This window comes from Ailuropoda melanoleuca, chromosome 8, assembly GCF_002007445.2.
Source record: "Ailuropoda melanoleuca isolate Jingjing chromosome 8, ASM200744v2, whole genome shotgun sequence".
Classification (NCBI taxonomy): Eukaryota; Metazoa; Chordata; class Mammalia; order Carnivora; family Ursidae; genus Ailuropoda; species Ailuropoda melanoleuca.
The window spans coordinates 83,937,659-83,962,331 of NC_048225.1; the positions used below are offsets into that span (position 1 = coordinate 83,937,659).

General features: G+C 36.4%; 1 protein-coding gene across 2 annotated transcripts in view; it reads right to left on the minus strand.

Moving 5' to 3' along the window:
- The window catches only part of HMCN1 (hemicentin 1), a 477,641-nt gene that overhangs the window by 140,005 nt on the left and 312,963 nt on the right, over positions 1–24,673 (minus strand). For both annotated transcript variants that reach the window (XM_034666795.1, XM_034666794.1), the window contains exons 41-46: positions 21,515–21,690; positions 12,718–12,814; positions 8,861–8,983; positions 7,693–7,854; positions 5,783–6,064; positions 2,544–2,711 (exon numbers count right to left, since the gene is read on the minus strand). In XM_034666795.1, coding sequence (XP_034522686.1) covers positions 2,544–2,711; positions 5,783–6,064; positions 7,693–7,854; positions 8,861–8,983; positions 12,718–12,814; positions 21,515–21,690 — 1,008 coding nt within the window. The remainder of the gene's footprint in view (positions 1–2,543; positions 2,712–5,782; positions 6,065–7,692; positions 7,855–8,860; positions 8,984–12,717; positions 12,815–21,514; positions 21,691–24,673) is intronic.

Sequence of the window (24,673 nt, forward strand, 5' to 3'; positions counted from 1 at the left end):
CTTATAGCAGCTATCTGTTCTTGGCAGACAACTTCATAACAAGGACAGGGCCTTCACAAAAATACTGCTTTCAGGAAATCTGTACTTAAGGTCTCAGGAGAACTAATCTTAATGGAATAGAAGTGTGCAGCAGACCAATGACCAAGCAAGTCATATGCCATTCATCTGATTCTCATTCATCTATTGCACAATACACATGTTCAGACTGTAAAACTGAATGACTCCTTTGGCACCACCACAAGGTCAAATACTTTTAATGTGTTCACTCAGGGATCTCCAGCGCTAGTCAAGCAAAACAAAACTAAATAAAACCAAAACACCACTCCCGTAAATCTATAATAAGTCAGAGTTCATCACTCTTTGTGATAGCAGTACATCACTTCTCTCTTGCCTTTTTCATTTCCAGGAGCCATGATGTAGCTATTATAAAAAGAGTACTACTTTTTCAGTGATAAAGAATTTTTTTTTTAAAAAAGCCAAAAATATGAGGATAATTTCAAGACAGGAAGATAATGGGTTCAGGTTTTTGGTAACCAAGTTGTAATAAAACCTTTGCTATTAGTATGCATTTCCTAAAGATCATCAGAGACTGGGACACCTACGCAAAGGAAAACAATGTAGTAAGGAAACAGGAAAACATCCCAGGACAGGGACACCTAATTTTTTTACCAGGTTGTCTATGGCAATAGCAGACATGTACTGGATGCTTACCATAAAGCAGGAGCTGTGTTAACTGCTTTATGTACATACATAGACCCATTCCATCTTTACAAAAACCCTAAGAGGTAAATACTATTAATACCTTCAGTTTATAAGTGAAGAGATGGAAGTTAGCAAAGTTAAGTAACTTGCTGGAGATCATGAATCTAGTGAGAATTTTAGGCAATAAATATAATAATTATAGCAATATATATTCTTTATCAAGCTCCTATCATTTATAGACCAACATCTTAAAAAAACAGAGGGACCTTAGGATATTTAGACCTAATTCAAACACTAGGAAAGGATCTTTGGTGAAAAAGCCTTCAAACGTGGAAATTTAAACTTTGAACAAATTTAGAAGTAGGAGGTTACTCTTAAAAATAGTTCATCTTGACTTTAAACAATATAAGTATTTTTTGAGCTGCTTATATTCAGACCCAAATCCGTCTCTAAAATCTTCCATACACTGGCATTGCTTTTAACCTTTGGAATAGACAGAACCAATGTAATCCTTTTCTGCGGCATGGTTCTTCAAGTATTTAAATTTAATTTTCACTACGTAACCATAAGGTTACTTACAGTTTACTTTTCCAGCTTAAATACAATCAGAATTTACCATCATGGTTACCCTTCTTTGAAAATATTGTCAATAAATCCTTCCTCTAGTCTTTCTAATGAGTAAGTCAGGATACAATTGGTCTCGTCTTTATTTTATTGATGAAAATATATTTTATTAATGTGGTGAAATATTGCATTTATTTCCTTGATAACCACATTACACTGTTAATGCATACTGAATTACAAACATAATTCAGAGATCTTATATGAAGAATTCTGAAGCTATATGTCACCCAAATTTTCATCATTTTTTTTTAAGATTTATTTATTTATTTTAGAGACAGAGGGATAGAGAACAAACAGAGGGAGGAGCAGAGGGAGAGACAGTGGGAGAGAAGCAGACTCCCCGCTCAGCGTGGAGCCCAATGTAGGGCTCGATCTCACAACCATGAGATCATGACCTGAGAGGAAATCAAGAGTGGGAGGCTTAATCCACTGAGCCACCCAGGTGCCCCTCATCATTTTTTTTTTTTAATGTAAGTGCAGGAGTTTATTTAACTTTCATTTTCTTAGGTTTAACTCAAACATTCCAGGGTGAGGTGTGTTCGAATTCAGATGCCTTCATTCAACACATTAGGTATTCTTCTAAGTGTCTAAGCCTTTTACTAACCACAGCTTGGCAAGATCATTATTCTTGGTCTGTATGCAAATCATTACAACAGGGGCAAAGCGCAGACTCTTGTGGCATAGCCTCAAGACCCCTCTCCTCATGCTTATACTGGTCTGTAAAGGACAAGCGAATAGATTCTCTTACATAATCAGATGAGGAATAAGCTGAATATCCTTTTTACAATAAAGTCCTAGCTCATGGGAAACCAATCCATCCGAGAAATACAAAACTCACTCAGATGAAGTACTTAGTTAATGGAGATTCGTTACATAACATGATTCGTCCTAGACTCTGGCTTCAATTTCAGCACTTCTTTGCATCCTCATTTCTCAAATGGGTTGGTACTCATTGTAGCATGAAATTTCTGACATCCCCATGATTTAAGGAATATGCAAATGCCAAGATTTCTTTTTTAAGAGGATCTAGAGATATCTGGAGATTCCCCCACTCCCTTTCATGTAACTTCTGATGTCCTCCTAAATATTTTTTTCTTATGATCAGCACTATAGTAAGCACCTAGATCAAAAAGAAAAAATAAAACACAGAGAAATTAAGGAGAAACTGTGGCCATATGAAGCTAACCAGATTGTCAGGGTATGAAAATTTCTAATACCTGAGAGAATTCTCACAGAACTGCTAAGGCTGACAGGCCACCCATCTTTAAGCCAGGTAATCGAAGGCAGGGGAATTCCTGAAGCTTCACAAGTCAGAGACACTGAATTCTTTTCTACGACACTGATATTTTCAGGTATCCCATTGTTTCCTATGATGCTTGGAGGGGCTGTGTGATAAAACAAACAAGAAAAGGAAAAGAAGTTAGTTAATATATAACAAACACCAAATCCTCAACAGCCTATGATTAATAAGATGACTTCCATTTCCTGGTCAACAGTAAGCAAAATAAGCAACCACAACAATGAGCTTATTAGAAGTAGCAATATTTTTAGTGTGACATTCCTGGAAGTAAAAATGTCGCTTCTTCCCTACTCATAGCAGTAAATAACTTTCATATTGTTATTGTATTGGTGGTGAATGATTTTCTATGAGTCACTCATCTTGTCTGGTAAATCTCTAATATGGATTCATGAACTTCTTATAGGAGGAATTTTCTAACAAGTAATTCTAGTCCTAAAGATTAAAAGTAATCTAACAAAAAAGATGCTTAATATTGAAAATTCTTCTCTTTTACATTCTGATTATGTTAACTTTGGCTCACATATTTGCTGCAAACTACAGGATATTAATACTGGACTTTCTGCATGACCTAATTGGATTCAAGTTATAAGACTGTGTCTACTAAATTTATCACTGTTTCTGTAGATTGAAAAATTGCAAGGGCGCCTGGGTGGTTCAGTCAGTTAAGCATCTGATTCTTGATTTCAGCTCAGGTATTGACCTCAGGGTTGTGAGTTCAAGCCCCTGTGAGTTAAAAAAAAATGCAATTCCTAGAAATTCTATCCAAAAACTATTAGAACTAATACATGAATTCATTAAAGTTGCAGGATACAAAATCAATACACAAAATCTATTTCATTTCTATACATTAATAATGAAGTATCAGAAAGTGAAATTAAGAAAACAATCCCATTTATAATTGCATCAAAAAGAATAAAATACATGGAATAAATTAACCACAGAGGTGAAAGACCTGTATGTTGAAGACTACAAGACAATAATGAAAGAAACTGAAGAAGGTACAGATAAAAAGATTGAGGAATATTGTCAAAATGTCCATACTACCCAAGGTAATAGATTTTGTAATACAATCCCTATCAAAATTCCAATGGCATTTTCCACAGAAATAGAATAATCAATCCTAAAATTTATACAGAACCACAAAGTACCCCAAATAGCCAAAGCAATCTTGAGAAAGAACAAAGCTGGGGGTATCATGGTCCCTAAGTTCAAACTATTCTACAAAGCTATAGTAACTAAAAAAGTATGGTATTGGCATAAAAACAGGCACATAAATCAATGGTACAAAATAGACAGCCTGGAAATAAACCCACTCATATATAGTCAATTAATTTACTACAAAGGAGCCAGGAATATCTGATGGGGGAAAAGACAGTCTCTTCAATGAATGGTGCTAGGGAAAACTGGATAGCCAAATGCAAAAGAATGAAATTGGACCACTATCTTACAACACATAAAAAGGTACTCAAATTGATTAAAGGCTTGAACAAAAGACCTGAAACCATAAAACTCCTAGAAGAAAACATAAGCCCCTTGACACAGGTCTTGTAGATGATTTTTTGAATGTGACACCAAAACCAAAAAGCAACAAAAACAAAAACTATTGGGACTACATCAAAGTAAAAACGCTCTGCACAGCAAAGAAAACAATCAACAAAATGAAAAGGCAACCTTCTGAAAATACTTGTAAATTATAGATCTGATAGGGGGCTAATATCAAAAATATATAAAGAATCCATACAATTCAATAGCCAAAAAAAAAAATCAATTAAATATGGGCAAAGGATAGGAATAACCATTTTTCCAAAAAAGACATACAGATGGTTAAAAGGTGCATGAAAAGGTACTCAATATTATTATTCAAAAGGGTATGCAAATCAAAAGCACAATGTGATATCACCTCAGAATGGCTATTACCAAAAAGACAAAAAATAACAAAGGGAGGACAAAAAGAAAAAAGAATCCTTGGGCCCTGTTGGTGGAACTATAAATTGGTGCAGTCACTGTGGTAAACAGGTTTTTTGAGGTTCCTCAAAAAATTAAAATTAGAACCACCATATGATTTAGGAATTTTACTTCTAGGTATTTATATGAAGAAAATGAAAACACTACCTTGAAATGATACATGCACCCCCATGTTCATTGCAGGATTATTTACAACAGCCAAGCAATGGAAACAACCCATGTCCATTATGGATGAATAAAGAAATTAAAGGATATATATACAATGGGTTATTGTTCAGCCATAAAAAAAAGAACAAAATCTTGCCATTTGTAACAACATGGAAGTACCTCAAGGGCATTATGCTAAGTGAAATAAGTCAGGCAAAAAGATAAATACTGTATGATCTCTCTTAGATGTGGAATCTAAAATTGGGTATTAAGGAGCACACGTGTTGGGGTGAGCACTGGGTGCTATACACAACTAATGAATCGTTGAACACTACATCAAAAACTAATGATGTACTATATGTTGGCTAACTGAACATAATAAAAAAAAGATACAGAAAACAACCTCAAAAAAATTAAAAAATTAAAAAAAAACAAATAAATAAAACCAAGTTTATAGGTACAGAGAGCAGTGGAGGGAGGGAAACTACCTTTGTTTTTAGCTTAAATAAACTGAATTTAAAAAAAAAGAAAAAAATTAAAATTGCAGTTCAAATTATATGCATACAAATAACTGTCCCTGAGTACATGGTATGCTTCATCTATTCCTATTGACATTTATGACTCATTAATTAGAATATTAAAGCTGACTTCAGTACAACTCATGAGCAACTGCTGTTGAGTCAGTAAACTCTAAGGAACCCAGGCTTATACTAACCAAGACAGCAAATTTGGAAAACATAGAATCAAGGAATATTACTTGAGAAAGCACTGGTTCAAAAGTACTTGAAGAAGACAATTAGATAATTAAATCTACTATGTGCTTTTCTAAGAGAATGTCCAATATATGCCTGTTTCAGCAAGGTAAGAAATGGGAGGCCACACATAGAAGGATAAATGATGAGACTGGCCCAAAAAAGAGGTGCATATGCAGAAAATCACAGACTATAAATAAAAGACTCAATACTGAAGGCTTACGTTTCCCATCCAAGATGCTATAGATTATAATGGCCAGTGAATAGACTTATTGAGCGTCTTTATACTTACTATGTACACTTAAGTCATATTTTCTGTCAGTCATTCCTGCTACATTCACAGCAACACACACATAACGGCCTGTGTCAGATACGTGAATGTTCTTCAGCTGAAGGATGCGACCTTCATCCAATATTTCCATCCCCCTTCCTTTGGTCAAAGGGCGGCCATCTTTCATCCAGGTCACTTTTGGTTGAGGAATACCCTGCACGTCACACTCCAAGGAAATACTCTTCCCTCGAGTAACAATGATTTCAGTAGGGTGGCTGCCACTATCGGATATAGTTGGTCGAACTGGAAAAAAAAAAGAAAAGAAAAAGAAAAAATAGTAGGGGTGCCTGGGTGGCGCAGTCGTTAAGCGTCTGCCTTTGGCTCAGGGCATGATCCCAGCGTTCTGGGATCGAGCCCCACATCAGGCTCCTCCGCTAGGAGCCTGCTTCTTCCTCTCCCACTCCCCCTGCTTGTGTTCCCTCTCTCGCTGGCTGTCTCTCTCTGTCAAATAAGTAAATAAAATCTTTAAAAAAAAAAGAAAGAAAAAATAGTAAAGTAGGAAATGTCTGCTTCAGGTCTTGCATAGGAATTTGTATCAGCCAAAGTTAAACTCATTTTTGATGTAGAAATATTAACTACTAAAGAAAAGACCCAGAGTTAACAGACATGGCATTGCTGTATTGAGAGATGGAATTCCTCCTATGTTTCTAACTGCGTTCATGCTTAGAATAAAGCTATCAACACAGTAAAAAAAAAAAAATTCTGTGTTTGTTACTTTCGCTCATTTTTAACAAGTTATACAAATACTTGAACTTATCATTCATAGCCCTAATTTACAGAAGCCTTCCAGGTACTAACATTAAAATAGAGATGGTAGCCTTGCTCACAATCAGTTCCACTCTTCCTTCACCATCCACTACAGGACTTGGAAAAGCTGAGACTGTTTCTCAGTCTTCTCTGAAAATTGAAGTGGCCACATAAATCAATTCAGGCCTATAAAATCTAAATAAACATCTGCTGGGTGGGCATGGGGGATTAGAGGCACGGGTTGGGAATTTTTTTTGCTGTCCTGATGAAAGGAAAACATACCACTCCTTACCCTTACTTTTGCCTTCAGTGTGGACTTGATACCAGGGCTGAAGCAATGATCTTGACACCACAGAGGTAGGAGCAGGAGAATCCTAGCTCTCCTGTCTTGATAGGAGTAAGGTTTTGACCAACTCCAGTGACTGCCAACCTCAGGCTTCTCATTACGTGAGAAAATAAGTCTCTAATTGGTTAAGCCACTGATCACATTATTCTGTAGTTTTGCAGCTGAATTTACATAACAGATACTTAGTCTAAGAAAAAAAAAATTAGACCAATTCTAATACATAGGTGTGTGGGGGAAGAAACACGGGCCAGCGTTAGTAATCTTGGGTTCTAGTGCCAGTCCTACTACAATCAAGTCAGGTGACCTTGGTCAGTCGTGGGAACCTCTCTGGGCTTAGATGACTACATATGCAAAATGGAAACAATAATTTTGTTTCATATCATGGTTCACATAAAGGTTAAATGTAAATATTCAAAACACTTTAAAATCTTATACAAATTAAATATTAAGATGAGATATTTTTACATTTTGCAAATCTACCCTATAATGTACCATCTCTCCCCATTCCACACATCCACCATCCTGCCCCCAGTACATTACAACCACACTGATGTGTCTTCTATCAGCATGCTGATACAGGTGCACAGCTGTATTGTTAAGTGAACAACAGACAGAAACAAGCAACTGCTCTTTGTTTATGTCAGCACGATTTAAATTTGTGAGTCTTATGATAAGTATATTATAACCATACTGCCTTGGATGTATCTTTAGATACAAAGAAAAAGCAAAAAGGAAAGACAGAAAGATTAAAAGAAAGTCTGACTAATCAATAACTTACTGTAAACTTGCAGATTGTAGTCTTTCTTTGCAGTTCCAGCAACATTCGATGCCACACATGTATACAGCCCTGCATCAGATTTTTCTGCAACTGAGATCTGTAACTGTCTGCCTCCAGATAATGTTCTGACTCGCCCTGCAGAATCAGCCAGCACTTGGGAGCCTGCAAAGAAAACAAAATGGCAAAATATGAAGCAAAAATATATAGCATTTTGTGTACACACTCTGATAAGTACATTTATTTACATCTTGTTCAAGTACCTAAAAGGCAGATGACACCGTAAAATAGTCCTATGCAAAAAGGAGGAGGAGAAGAAAGGAGAGGAGAGGCAGGATGAAGAGGAGATATTTATCAAGATCATCTTCTGCAAATTTTCCCTTCAATCAATATTGCATTTGAAAGCATACTTAGAAAAATAAAGTAAAATCTTAAAAGAGTAAAACAAAATTATTCTTAAAATCGACTAAAAATATTGGCAGCCTGGGTGGCTCACTCGGTTAAGCATCTGCCTTTGACTCAGATCATGATCCCAGGGTCCTTGGATTGAGCCCCACATTGGGCTCCCTGCTCAGCAGCAAGTCTGCTTCTCCCTCTCTCTCTCCCTCTGTGATCTCTCTCGCTCTCACTCTCTCTCAAATAAATAAATAAAATCTTAAAAAAACCCTAAAAATATAGATGATCTGTCTGATACTTAATGGATACAAATAAATATATATTGATGAATAAATTGAAAATTTGTTCAACTACAGAATTTGATCTTAACATACATTGCAAAACTCACAAATACAGCAAAATGTTACAGAAAATACAGAAAAAACGTTATAGAAAATATTTTTTAAAGCTTATTCTAAAGAAGATAAAAGAATTCTTAGAATGGTGGATTCTTGACCATTATGGACACCCTATAATGCATTCGATTATAAAGCAATCAACTAAAACAGTAAAGTTACTTTTTTCTGGAGAACAGTTTCCAAACTGACAATTTTCAGCGAGATAGTGTAGAAGTTATCACATGCTACACATTTAATATAAAGTGATCACTCCATCTAGTATTTTAGTATGCAAACCCCGGGAAAGTTTGTTAATAAATTGACATGTTTGTCAAACAAAACATAGATTCATTTAATATTTAAATTTAATTTTATAAATGTTGAGGATGAAAACTGACCTTTCTTCTTCCAAATGAGATTTGGGGGTGGAATACCACTTGATTCACACAATAAACTAATGAGATTCCCTTCAATGACTGTAAGTTGAGCAAGTTCATCAGAACCGTAAATATTTGGTGGTACTGAAAGATGAAAAAATACTATTTTTACATTAACTCAACATAAAATTTCCTTAACATTTTACATTTAAAAACAGGTTCCCACTCAAATGACATAAGGAAATAATTAGCACTTGAGGCTGACATATCAATACCATGTTAAAAGCACTGTGCATTATACGAACCAACGCATCATTGAACACCACATCAAAAACTAATGATGCACCATACCGTGGCTAACTGAACATAATAAAAAAAAAAGTCAACTGTAAGACAAAGAATACCTATTAACAGACTTCCAGTTTTCCCAGATAGAAACTTAAATAACAAAATATTCAGAGCGGCATACAAAGAAGCTAATGCATTGTAGATAATTAGACTTTTTGTATCAAAAAGCTAAAGCACCTACCAAATTTACGCTTAACTGTCATTTCTGCTCAGCCAGTTTTGATGTCTCAGATGCTGAACAGAACTGGAAAACATCAGGCTTACAACATTATGGTAAAGGACAGACACAAGGGTTTGATCCAAGAAATGGGTATGTTACCTACTCTAGAATGCACAGCCTGCCTCCCCACTGTCCTCTAGTCTCTCTTTGGAATGTTTAAGTGAACGCTGCCTTACCCCCAAGTCCGCCTTTGCTGGCTGAACTCTCCTCTCAAGATGCTTCTCTGGCTTCAATATTATCAGGTGGCAGATGCTTGCTCTCTCAAGCTCCTGGGAGTTCAGGAGTGGGAAAATCCTCCTCCCCCCTCAATGTAGCTTCCAGTCATTGTTCAACTGCCCCCATTTGAGGCTCACGCCACCAGTTTACTTCTCTTTCTCCCTCACCATCAGCTGGGAACCCGCCATTCTTTTTCTACTCACTGAACAATTTGGTACTTTTTATCCTTCTCCTTCACACGGAGACCTGGCATTCTTCTGTATAACTCATCATCTGCGTGTATAACCAGTCTAACCACCACGGACTCACTTCCTTGATCTGCTCATCCCTTTCTCCACCATGTCCATCATCTAGAACATTTCTCCTACTACTCCATCCCTATAGCTCTTCACTCAATTATTCCCAATTCTCACTTCATCGACCTAATTGAATCTCAAGTCTCTTGACCTCTCAGAAACCTCCCAATCCAGCTGTGGACTCTTGTTTACTGACTTCTCTATCCAGCTTAGATTTCATGATCAATAATTTCAACTACTCCTTTGCCAATAATCTCACCTGCCTTGCACTGTTGCCCTTCCTATTTCGCAACACCCTTCCTCTGGATGAATCCTACAGTTTACTCTGTCATCTCCTATACCAGATAGAAAGTTCTGCAGAAGAAAATGACGATTATATAGATTGCCATCACTGTAAGTACATGATCTCCAACCTCAATTCCACCCTCCTCTACTCTCATGGCTATTGACACAAATACTTGCAAATCTGTATCTGTAATGCAGACACCATCTGAGGTCTAGATTTTTGTATCTGACTACTAAACATCTCAACCTGGGTACATCAGAGGCACTTTCAACCTCAACTTGCCCACAACTGAATTCAGTCACCTTTGTTCCTTCTCTGAGGGAAGGACACTGCTGTCCACCTGGCCCATCTGGCCAACCCACACTGACATCCATCCTTTACTCTTCCTCTTTTCACACCCCTCCATGTAATCAATTAATCCTGTTAATTTCTTAAATACTGCTAGAGTTTATCTGTTTTATTCCCCAAATATAGATCTGAACACCCCAGTACTTCTTTAAATCCTTTTAACAGAACCCCATTGCCTTATGAATCAAATCTATACTTCAAAAATTTGTTTTAAAGGTCTTTTCAATCTGCCGCCTTTTACCTTTCCTACCTAATATCTTCTCATTCTCCACTGCACCACACCAGGCTCCATAGTGAATGACGTTTGGTTCAATGAATACAGACAGTATTCTCCAGGTCATTGTAATGCTTCCACCCTCTTTACAGAGCTAATGCCTACTCATTCTTAAAATCTCAATTAGATGTCATGAACCCTGATATGTCTTCCCACAAATACTCCTATGACATCTCTTAGGGGATTTAATTTTAATTGGTTATTTAAAGTAAAGATACTTCTGCAGCAGCAGACTACATGTTCTGTGTGACCAGTGTCTTTGTCTTTCTCATTAACCTCTCTATGCCTACATGAGGCATAGTGTCTAGAACACAGAGGCACACCCATAAATATTTTTTAGTGATTCTATCCTTGATGTATCAACTTTCCCCTCTATCATTTATTCTTATATATACTGTATTCTGCTTTCCACTATTAAATTGCTTTTCTTCAAGAAGCATTGGTCTCATTTGTAAACTACACTTTGTAGTTTACGTGTAATTTACTTCTCTGCAATATGTGACATTATTCATTCATTCACCTACCCATCCATCTATGTCCAACTTATTTGTTGTCCATGTTCTTCTTTTGGGTATACCATTGTCTTTAGTTTTTATGACACAAGTGTTCCACCACCTCTTTCACTGCTTCTTCTCAGTTTCTCATTTGTGTCTCTTTTTCTGTCCCTTTTATGGTCCACGTGAGAGTCATTCTCTAGTACTCTACTGCACACATTTTTCTTATTCTCTAAGGGATCTCAACTGCCACATATATACTCATGTCTCCAATTTTATATTTTAACTCTTTTCTTTCTCTCTCCTAAATTATAGGCTTTTATTTCTGATTCCATGGAGGACAGCTTCACAAGGACACTCTATAGGTATCTTCAATACAGCATTGCAGAAATGAATTTCTCACCTCATTTTCTAACTGATTATACTTCCCAATTTTTCTTTTTTTCAACCTTTATTTGACAACACCTAGTTCAGTGTCTGGTCCTAACTGGGAGTTATACAAATATTTCTCCCATTTGAAAGAAATGAGAAAGAAAGGGAAGGAGCAATGGAGGGAGAATAGGGATGGAAGGAGGCAGGAACAGGTGTTAATGATACATAAGTAATATATAATAAATAAATTACCACCTAGTAAATGTTACTATTTAAAGGTAAATTAATCCTTTTATAGGGTGAATAATAGCATTTCTCAAAATCTTCCTTAAGAATTTTTAAAATGATAATGATTTATAATTAACAAATCATTTTCTACATAAACACATGCTTTTAAAGTTTTAAAACATATTTGCTCTCCATTGGAATCAAATTATTTCCTCTACCTATTTTTATTTTTAAGATGTGGTTTTGAATAAACTTTTATAAATCAAAGAGATATTTCAGCTCATTATCTCAATGGTTAAAAAGTTTAAACAAATACAATCAAAATTAAGAGGGCATGATACGTTATACATGAATTTAAAGAAGTAAATAAAATAAAGATGGATATGCTGGAAAAGGGAGTACTTTTTAACAATTAGCAGACAGTCGTAGCCAAGTAAAAGTCATGGTAATTCCTAAGAATTATCTTAATTGGTAACAAATGGTAGAATTTCAAGTGAGGATAAATTTTCTCACTGGTCAGCAGAGTAATTCCACCTGTCACCAAGTGCAGGTGTTCTCTCTCACACACAGAATCCACAGGCATGACTGGCCTTTTGATTTATTTCAATTGATAAACCACCATCAGTTCATGGAGAAAGCTCAATTATTAGAAGATCCTGGCTGTAAGAACTAAAGAGCATAAGCTCAGGCAGGTGAGGAGAACTGTTCTACATCAAAATTACAATGACTAATATACTTAAGTTCTGGAAGTCTATCTATAGTTGATCTTAAATTAATTATACATAATCACACTTACCCCAAATGTTGACATTATAGTTTTTCTCAGTTTTTCCAGCAACATTTGTTGCCTCACAAGTATAACGACCAGTGTCTTGAACGTGAGCCTCTTCAATCTAAAAACAAAACCATGCTTTGAAACTTCAGTTTCTATTTCATATCTGGAGTTTTTCTATTAATGTTATTTGTGACTTCTTACTTTTCATGAGTATTCTAAAGGTTTTCAAACATATATAGAGAGAAGAGTAAAATGTATGACTATATGCCCATCACCCACATTCAACACTTAAATCAAGATTCAACAATTTTCATCTATATCATACTTTGTTTTAATCTAATTAATATTAGTGGCTGAAGGTCTAGAAAGGCCTTTTAAATATAATTAAATAAAATTCAGATAAAATAGCAACAAAAATCACAATTTCTGAATAAGTTATTTAGGGCTTTAAAATAGATAACATTTACATATCTAGGATATTGTTCAGTAAAATAACACCTTTATTATTGGTTTATTACATGTCTTCTCCCTATACTGGGTTTGTAAGATTTTAAAAATTTTTATTTAAATTCTCGTTAGTTAACCTACAGTGAAATATTGGTTTAAGGAGTAGAATTCAGTGATTCAACACCAACATACAACACCCAGGGCTCATATAACGAGTGCCTCCTTAACACCCATCACCCATCTAGCCCATTCCCTACCCACTTCCCTCCATCAATCCTGTTTATTCTCTTTCGGAGTCTCTTGTGGTTTCTCTTTTCCCCCCACTCACATGTTCATCTCTTTTGTTTCTTAAATTCCACATGAGTGAAATAATATGATATTTGTCTTTCTCTGACTGACTTATTTCACTTACCATAATACATTTCTAGGTCCATCTACATTGCTGCAAATGGCAAGATTTCATTCTTTTTGATGGTTGAGTAATATTCCATCATGTATATATACCACATCCTCCTTATCCATTCATCAGTCAATGGACATTTGGGCTCTCTCAATAGTCTATCTATTGTTGATAGTGCTGCTATAAACAGCGGGGTGCATGTACTCCTTTGAATCCATATTTTTGTATCCTTTGGGTAAATACCTAATAGTGCAATTGCTGGATTATACAGTAATTCTATTTTTAACTTTTTGAGGAACCTCCATACTATTTTCCAGAGTGGCTGCATCAGTTTGCATTCCCACCAACACTGTACGAGAGTTCCCTTTTCTCTACATCCTTGCCAACACATTTTGCTTCCAGTGTTGTTAATTTTAGCCATTCTCACGGGTGTGAGGAAATACCTCATTGTACTTTTGATTTGTATTTCCCTGGTGAAGAGTGATATTGAGCATCTTTTCATGTGTCTGTTAGCCATCTGGATGTCTTCTTTGGAAAAATGTCTATTCACATCTTCTGCCCATATCTTAACTGGATTATTTGTTTTTTGGGTGTTGAGGTTTTTTTTTTTTAAGATTTTATTTATTATTTATTTATTTATTTATTTAGTCAGAGAGAGAGTGCACAAGCAGGGGGAACATCAGGCAGAGGGAGAAGCAGGCTCCCCGCTAAGCAGAGAGCCCAATAAGGGACTCAATCCCAGTACCCTGGGATCATAACCTGAGCTGAAGGTAGACACATAACCTACTGATCCACCCAGGCATCCCTGGGTGTTGAGTTATATCAGTTCTTTATATATTTTGGATACTATCCTTTATCAGATATATCATTTGCAAATATCTTCTCGCATTCCACAGCCTACATTTTAGTTTTGTTGATGGTTTCCTTCACTGTGCAGAAGCTTTTTATCTTGATGAAGATAAACAGTTCATTTTTGCTTTTGATTCTCCTGACTCCAGTGACTTGTCTAGTAAGAAGTTGCTATGGGGGTAGCTGGGTGGCTTAGTTGGTTGGGCATCTTGACTCTTGGTTTCTGCTTATGTCATGACCTCAGGGTCATGGGACTTAGCCCCACATCGGGTTTTGCACTCAGTGAAGTCTGCTTGGGATTCTCTCCTTCTCCATCTTCCTCTGCTTCACCCCCCACCTCAAATAAATATGAATCTTAAAAAACAACAAAAAAAGAAATTGCTATGGCCAAGGTCAAAGAGGTTGCTGCCTGCATTCTCTAGGATTTTGATGGTTTTCTATCTTTTAGGTCTTTCATTCATTTTGAATTTACTTTTGTGTATGATATAAGAAAGTGGTCCAGTTTCATTCTTCTGCATGTTGCTGTCCAGTTTCCCAATACCATTTGTTGATGAGACTGTCTTTTTTCCATTGGGTGTTCTGGTTTGTTTTGTTGAAAATTAGTTGAGCATATAGTTCCGGGTCCATTTCTGGGTTTTCTACTCTGTTCCACTGATCTATGTTTTTGTGCCAGTACCATACAGTCTTGATGACTACAGATTTGTATATAGCTTGAAATCCAGAATTATGATGCCTCCAGCTTTGCTTTTCTTTTTCAGGACTGCTTTGGCTGTTCAGGGTCTTTTGTGGTTCCATACAAATTTTAGGATTGTTTATTCTAGCTCTGTGAAAAACACTGGTGGTATTTTGATAGGGATTGCATTAAATGTGTAGATACCTTTGGGTAGCAAAGACATTTTAACAATGTTTGTTCTTCTAATCCATGAGCATGGAGTGTTTTCCATTTTCTTTGTGTCCTCTTCAATTTCCTTCATGAGTGTTCTATACTTTTCAGAGTACAGATCTTTTACCTCTTTGGTTAGATTTATTCCTAGGTACCTTATGATTTTGGGTGCAATTGCAGATGTGACTGATTCCTTGATTTCTTTTTGTGCTGTTTCATTACTGATGTATAGAAATGCAACAGATTTCTGCACATTGATTTTATATCTTGCGAATTTGTTGAATTCATGCATTAGTTCTAGAAATTTTTGGTGGAGTCTTTTGTGTTTTCTACATAGAGTATCATGTCATCCATAAGTAGTGAAAGTTTGATTTCTTCCTTGCCTATTTGGGTGCCTTTTATTTCTTTTTGTTCTTTGCTGAGGTTAAGACTTCCAGTAATATGTTAAGTAGTAATGGCAAGAGTGGACATCCTTGTCTTGTTCCTGACCAGAGGGGAAAGGTTCTCAACTCTTCCCCATTGAGGATGATATTAGCTATGGGTCTTTTGTATATGGCCTCTATGATTTTGAAGTATGTTTCATTTATCCCATTTGTTGAGGGTTTTTATCAAGAAAGTATGCTGTATTTCGTCAAATGCTTTTCTGCATCTATTGACAGGATCTTATCCTTTCTTTTATTGATGTGTTGTATCACATTGATTGATTTGTGCATATTGAGCCACCCCTGAAGCCCAGAAAAAAATCCCACTTGGTGGCAGTGAATAATTCTTTTAATGTACTGTTAAATTCGATTTGCTAGTATTTTATCAAGAATTTTTGCATCTATGTTCATCAGGGATATTGGCCTGTAATACTCCCTTTTAAAAAAAACATATTCATGGGGCGCCTGGGTGGCACAGTGGTTAAGCCTCTGCCTTCAGCTCAGGGCGTGATCCTGGCATTATGGGATCGAGCCCCACATCAGGCTCCTCCGCTATGAGCCTGCTTCTTCCTCTCCCACTCCCACTTGCATTCCCTCTCTCGCTGGCTGTCTCTCTCTCTGTCAAATAAATAAATAAAATCTTTAAAATAAAACATAAATTCAGTTACTTAACATATAATGTATTATTTGTTTCAGGGGTACAGGTTTGTGATTCATCAGTCTTTTATAATACTAGGTGCTCATTACAACACATACCCTCCCTAATGTCCATTACCCGGGTACACCATCCCACCACCCCCCTCCCCTCCAACAACCCTCAGTTTGTTTCCTATGATTAAGAGTCTCTTATGGTTTGTCTTCCTCTCTGGTTTCATTTCGTTTCATTTTTTCCTTTCTTCCCCTATGATCCTCTGCCTTGTTTCTTAAATTCCACATATCAGTGAAATCATATGATAATTGTCTTTCTCTGACTTATTTCGCTTAGCATAATACCCTCTAGTTCCATCCACATTGTTACAAATAACAAGATTTCATTTTTGATGTATGCGTAATATTCCATTGCATATCTATATCTTTCTATCTATCTATCTATCTATCTATCTATCTATCTACCACATCTTTATCCATTCAACTGTCGATGGACATCTGGGCTCTTTCCATAGTTTGGCTATTGTGGACATTGCTGCTATAAACGTTGGGGTGCAGGTGCCCCTTCAGATCACTACACTTGAATATTTGAGGTAAATACCTAGTAGTACAATTGCTGGGTTGTAAGGTAACTCTATTTTCAACTTTTGAGGAACCTCCATACTGTTTTCCAGAGTGGTTGCACCAGCTTGCATTCCCACCAACAGCGTAGGAGGGTTCCCCTTTCTCTGCATCCTCGCCAACATCTCTCATTTACTGACGTGTTAATTTTAGCCATTCTGACTGGTGTGAGGTGGTATCTCATTGTGGTTTTGACTTGTATTTCCCTGATGTCGAGCATTTTTTCATGTGTCTGTTGGCCATTTGGATGTCTTCTTTGAAGAAATGTCTGTTCATGTCTTCTACCCATTTCTCGATTGGATTATTTGTTCTCTGGGTGTTGAGTTTGATAAGTTCTTTATAGATTTTGGATACTAGCCCTTTATCAGATATGTCATTTGCAGATATCTTCTCCCATTCTGTAGGTTGTCTTTTGGCTTTGTTGACTGTTTCCTTTGCTGTGCAAAACCTTTTTATCTTGATGAAATTCCAATAGTTCATTTTTGCCTTTCTTTCCCTTGCCTTTGGAGATGTGTCTAGCGTGTAATTTTCCTTTTTAGGAGGATTTTTGTCTAGTTTTGGAATCAGAGTAATGCTGGCCTCATTGAAGGAGTTTGGAAGTTTTCCTTCCATTTCTAGAGAAGGAAAGGTATTAACACTTCTTTAAATGTCTGGTAGAATTCCCCAGGAAGCCATCTGGCCCTGGACTTTGGTTTGTTGGGAGATTTTTGAATATGGATTCAATTTTCTTTTCTGGTTATTGGTCTGTTCAAATTTTCTATTTCGTCCTGTTTCAGTTTTGGTAGTTTGTATGTTTCTAGGAATTTGTCCATTTCTTCCAGATTGCCCAGTTTGTTGGCATAAAATTTTTCATAATATTCTCTTATGATTATTTGTATTTCTGTGGTGTTGGTTGTGTTCTCTTTCATTTGTGATTTTATTTAACTGGGGCCTTTCTCTCTCTCTCTCTCTCTCTCTCTCTCTCTTTTTTTTTTTTTTTTTTTTTGGTAAGTCTTGGCCACAGCAATATTTTTCAAGATATGTCTCCTGAGGCAAGGGAAATAAAAGTAAAAATAAACTATTGGGCCTTCATCAAGATAAAAAGCTCTGCACAGCAAAGGAAACAATAAACAAAACTAAAAGGCAACCTACAGAATGGGAAAAGATATTTGCAAATGACATATATGATAAAGAGCTAGTATCCAAAATATATAAAGAATTAATACAACTCAACACCTCAAAAACAAATAATCCAATTAAAAAATGGCAGAAGACATGAACAGACATTTCTCCAAAGGAAACATACAGATGGCCAATAGACACATGAAAACATGCTCAACATCATTCATCATCAGGGAAATAGGAATCAAATCTACAATGAGATACCACCTCACACCTGTCAGAATGGCTAAAATCAAAAACACAAAGAACAAGTGTTGGCAAGGATGTGGAAAAAAGCAAAACTCTTGCGCTGTTGATGGGAATGCAAGCTGGTGTAGCTACTCTGGAAAACAGTATGGAGGTTCCTTGGAAAGTTAAAAATAGAACTACCCTATGATCCAGTCATCACACGACTGGATACCTACCCCCAAAATACAAAAACACTAATTCAAAGGGACATATGCACCCCTATGTTTATAGTGGCATTATTTATAATAGCCAAATTATGGAAGTGGCCCAAGTGTCCACTGATAGATGAATGGATAAAGAAAATGTTATATATATAGGAATGGAATGTTATTCAGCCATAAACAAGAATGAAATCTGGCCATTTGCAACAATTTGGATGTAGCTAGAGAGTATAACATTAAGTTAAATAAGTCCATCAGAGAAAGACAAATACCAAATGATTTCACTTATATGTGAAATTTAAGAAACAAAGCAAATGAACAAAGGAGAAAAGAGAGAAACAAACCAAGAAACAGACTCCTAACTATAGAGAACAACCTGATGGTTACCAGAGGAGAGGTGAGTGGAAGTATGGGTGAAATAGGTGAAGGGGATTAAGGAGGGCACTTGTGATGAGCACTGGGTGTTGTATGTAAGTGATGAATCACTATATTGTACACCTGAAACTAATATAACACTGTATGTTAACTATACTGGAATTAAAATAAAAACTTAATAAAAAAGATGTATTGATTGCCTAGTGTGTTCCAGGGAAAATAGAACAGTAAGAATCTATTATTTTACCTGGTTGAAGGTGTGCATGAATTGTTTTGGGAAATGCACAGGTAAGATAGTTTTAACTGACCAATTTTGTTCGATTTCTGTAGAAGTTTTTATTTCCATGAGGTCCTCCCTGTTCACCTGTCTGTGGGACCTAAACACTTCAGGGTGCCTGGCTACCCTATATGGTAGAAATTCAATAGATCCCAGGATTTCTTCACTCTCACCTTTCTTCTGGCTTCCCAAACCTATTGAGATCTGTGCTCTGAAGAAATCAACTTCTATACTCTGAAATTTGCTAAGACATTTCTTTTTTTTTTTTTAATTTTATTTTATTATATTATGTTAATCACCATACAGTACATCCCCAGATTCCGATGTAAAGTTTTGATGCTTCATTAGTTGCATATAACACCCAGTGCACCATGCAATACGTGCCCTCCTTACTACCCATCACCAGTCTATCCCCTTCCCCCACCCCCTCCCCTCTGAAGTCTTCAGTTTGTTTCTCATAGTCCATAGTCTCTCATGTTTCATTCCCCCTTCTGATTACCCCCCTTTTCTTTATCCCTTTCTTCCCCTACCGATCATCCTAGTTCTTATGTTCCATAGATGAGAGAAATCATATGATAATTGTCTTTCTCTGCTTGACTTATTTCACTTAGCATTATCTCCTCCAGTGCCGTCCATGTTGCAGCAAATGTTGAGAATTCGTTCTTTCTGATAGCTGAGTAATATTCCATTGTATATATGGACCACAGCTTCTTAATCCAGTCATCTGTTGAAGGGCATCTCGGCTCCTTCCATGATTTGGCTATTGTGGACAATGCAGCTATGAACATTGGGGTGCATATGGCCCTTCTCTTTACTACGTCTGTATCTTTGGGGTAAACACCCAGTAGCTAAGACATTTCTAATCACACTTAGCTCTCCCCTACCAGTACTGGGACTTGTGTTCATATAATTGTCTCCCCCTGTCATTTGGTCAGAGCTGGGGTTTGAGAATACTACCAGTTGATTTTCTAGAGCTCTGAGTCTGCCTCTGAGCATGGCCAGTGCTTTTTGCTTCTCTCCCCCTATATAGCTCAATTGACTTATCCTACTTTCCTCCATCAGTTATTCCAGCCTTTCCTTCTTTACCCAGCTCCACTATTACAGATCATAATTCCTAATTCTCTACTTGGTTGCCTCTAACACACAACTTCATACTCCCATTCTCTCTCATGCTTCTGCTCTCCTTATATAAGCTTCTCAGCTTCCGATATGCTGATACCATCATCCATTTCTCAAGACTCCCTTTGTTTGCCAGTAATAACCTTCCTTTATCAAGAGGCTATGTGGTACAATGGTTAGTAGCATGAATTTTAAAACTATACTCCCTGTACTCAAATCCCATTTCTGACACCTAGTAACTGTGGGCAGATTACTTAGCCATTCTTCCAATTTCTCAATAGGGTTATTACGAGGACTTTATAAGCATTCCAATGGCTTATTGACTTCCTGAATCCTAATTCCTTTGTATTTTTTATTTTTTAAAGATTTTTTATTTATTTATTTGAGAGGGAGGGAGAGAGAGAGAGCAAGTGAGAGCACAAGAGCAGGGGGTAAGAAGAAGCAAACTTGCTGCTCAGCAGGGAGCCCAACTTGGGGCTTGATCCCAGGGCGCTGGGATCATGACCTGAGCTGAAGGCAGCAGCTTAACTGACTAAGCCACCCAGGTGCCCCCTGAATCCCAATTCCTTAAAGTGGTTTCCAATGGCAGCTCTTATTTCACTCAAATCAACCCTGTCAATATTATTTCCAAATATTCACTTTGTTAAATTCTCTGTTTCAGCTAGCTTACTTGCTTTCCTTAATCAGGCCTTTTGTCCCATCTACATATAAAAAGCCAAGTAGCCTTCCAAGGTTTCCAGGCAACCACAGCCTCACCTTTCATGCTCCTCCTAAAATGTATTATCTGTACCATCCAAATAGTAATTAACTCACACTTACAGTACTTCCTGCATTTTCAATGGAACTGTTAATTTTCATATATCTATGCAAAATTGGAAGAAACTGAGGGTAGGAAATGTGTCTATTTTCCCCGTCATATGCAGAGCACCTAGAATAGGTGTTTATTTGCTGAGTGGTTGAATGACTAAAAATGAATCACTCATTAGAACAGTTCTATAATATCTTCCCAGAAGCATTTTTGGATGGCTTCTGGCTACAAATATGGATAGACAAATATCTAAATCTTACTAAGCTTAAAATTTTAAAATACTACAAACCTCATTGATAAAATGGTACCCAGAATTTAAAAAATGAAATCAGTAGAGCACTTGTAGACAGGCAAGTTTAAAACCAAAGCCATGAGTTTAGGAATAATATCAGTAGAAGTAAATGAATCTCTACTCTTACCTTTAACACACTTCCATTTTCAGAGATACTGAGACCTGGTTTCTTCAGCAAGGGGCGGCCATCCTTTAACCAAGTCAAAGTGGGTGGGGGGATAGCATCACTCTGACATAGTAACTCCACAGCTTGGCTGATGAGGACAGAGATGTTCTGTTCTTCTCCCATAATATTTGGTGGAACTAAGTGAAGGAAGGGTTTTCCCTCAGGATAAAATAGGCCAGTTCACTGCTTATCTTTATTAAGCATCAGGACATACATTGAATAACTTTATTAGTTCTTTTAAGATGTAGGATCACAGTAATTCTAATATACCCTCTTTGCATCATTTGGTTCAGAATCAAATATTGAGAAATCACTGATTAATATGTTCCTATTGAACAGAAATACTTTTCACTAACATTTAACTTTAAGAAGTTTTAGAACTGGAAGTTCTCACCAAGTGCCTACTTCAGAACTTTTTGACTAGATGTTACTGCTTAAGATTTCCAAAGCAATAAATTACTCATGAAATATTTTGAAAATAATAATTAAAAGCATATATACTTTTGATATTTATTTAAATTTTTGCAAAAGAAATTAAATTTTATAGACACTGAGGCAAAATAAAAAAAAATAGAGTTGAAAGAGACCACCTACTCCCACCTCACGGTGTGTAAAACATGAAGTAGGTGACAGACAATAACTTATTTGAAATAACGTGACTAATTTGTGGCAAAGCTAGGAATCTTCTGATTTGCAGTTTAGAGCTCTTTTTGGTTTTCCATGATGCCTTGTCAGTTTTCTACGGAATAAAGACCATGTGGGATAAATGACACAATAAAGAACAAAACGAAAGCAGTGAGCAGCTGTACAACATACAATTACATAAAAAGAGGAAATGAGTTGAAATTTTAATGAGATTAAAATTAGAATCCCCTGGCTATCAAGCTTGTCAGATGTTGAAATGTGTTCTTGGAGAAGTCTAAGGAATCTCCTTCCCTTGGGTGTATTAAAATATAGAGTAAACAATCATTTGTCTCAGAAGGTTTAGGTAGAGTCCTGCCAAGAATGAGAGGGTGGGCTCCATAACCTCTCAAGGACTCTTTCAGGACTGTATTTATAATAATTCAAAAAACACAAACTAACGATGAAATCAGGCCTGTTATAAAAGGGCCACTCTGAAAAAACACAGAGAGGAATTTCCTTGGCCATTTCTCCATAAATCCCATAACTATTGAGGATTGTAGGAAATATACCATATTTGTAGTATTATTTTTTCTTTTAATAAGAAAGGTTAAGCTGCACTGAAATGAATCCTAAGGGACTTTCCAAATGCTTTGATAGAAGTAAGATTTTTGTGGTAAGGATTGTTATTATAGTGCATTAGCCATTGTTTCTGGCTGGATCCTGCAGCATGTGGCAAAATGAGAATGACTGCAGTAGGTTTTGATGAGTTCTGTAACCAGGAGGTTTCTCTGCTACCCTGTCTTCTACTGAGGGAAAGGCATATAAACTAAAGGCCACCTTCTTGTATTGTTTCTGGATGCAGGATCTATGCTAAATCCAAAGGAACTGATGCCATGATGCAAAGAAATGCCATGCACAATAGCTGGAATAGTCTAATAAAGCATTTGTGCAGGATTCCTGATGCCCCTTCTGCTCAGTTTACTAGCGCAACAGACGTCTGGCTCTCGATGAGCTTAAAGTAATCTATGGGGAACAGAAAACAGTGGGATTGTTTTTAATATGTAACACACTAGATGAAAGATATACAACCAGTCTGTCGGAGATTAAAACCGCTATAATATTAGCAAAATCAGCACAATTAGTGCCATTTTCTAAGATATTATGAAAACAGATACATTCACCAGTCTTAGCACAGAAAGCCCTAAATAAAATAGTCAATTTAACAGCTTGAAAGTAATTTCAGGTGAAGTCTGGTCTCAGTGGACAAAAAAGTAACACAACTGCATAAAAATATGTTTATCTTAGAGTATTTATAAAATTTACAAAAGAGCATCAATTCTTTATGACTACTTGTAGAAGTAAAAGTCAGAAATAATTCAAGAAAGCAGAATGCTAATTTATTTCCAAATATTTTTCCTCCAATTATTTTTCTTTATGGTTAAATTAGTTGAATCCACTACAAAAAGAAACCAGACTTTTTTTTTAAATTGAGAGGAAAAATGCAAAAACAATAGAGTATTTGTTTCTTAAAGAACATAAATTAAAGCAAATCTAATTATAGCCGAGGATATATATGACTGAAATGCATCTATGTTTTCTGTCCTTTCATTTCCAACTTTTTGTTTAGTCTGAGAAGAGAACAAGGCTCTACCCTTTAGATCTCGGCTTTCTTAGATGTTATCCTTACTTAACTTTGTGGTTATATTGCTTAGGAAGGGGTGGGTATCGTGTCTGTTTCTCATCCTACGCTTTATACTTGTTAAATTTAATTATCAAAATTACCAGTGTCGTAGGGTTACACTTGTTGAGATGCTGGAGCATGTGTGATCTCTAACAAAGTTCTCTGAGCTTCAGTTTAAAGTAAAGATACAGGAATCTCAATCATTTAAAAACCCAATTCTCTTGTTTTAGTCCCTCAGAAGATGGTAAAACATACCCTGAATTTATACCTGGGGGAAATATTTTAATGAACTACTCTTGCAATTGTAGGGAAAGCTATTTCATCCACTGTCAACTCCTGTTATCGCCCCCATACTCTACAATGTAAATCTAAAGACGACTGGCCACTGGAGATGAACATTCATTAGGCTCCAATGAGACACAAGATTGACAAGGTTACTACTACAAATAGAGGAATATAATATATGGAAATAATACTAACAGGGGAGCACAGATTGGAAACTAATTTCAGATTAAGAATCTGAAATTTTACATTTCTTTAATTGCTAGCTGTGCATCTGTATTTCAAATGCTAAGAATATGTAAATGTTAGCTAACCATCTGACTTTTATAACAGAGGAAAGATCCCAGTTTTCAGACCAAAAGGGTGGTACGGAAATGCCTTGGCAAATAATAAAAAATAAGTGATACACGATTTTATGACTCCTGGAAAATATCAACTCTCTATCGTCTCTCTGATATACTTTTGATGCTAACACGTGTAGAAACAGAAGGAGCCAATCCCAGATTTTCAGTACTGACTAAAACCCATGTAAG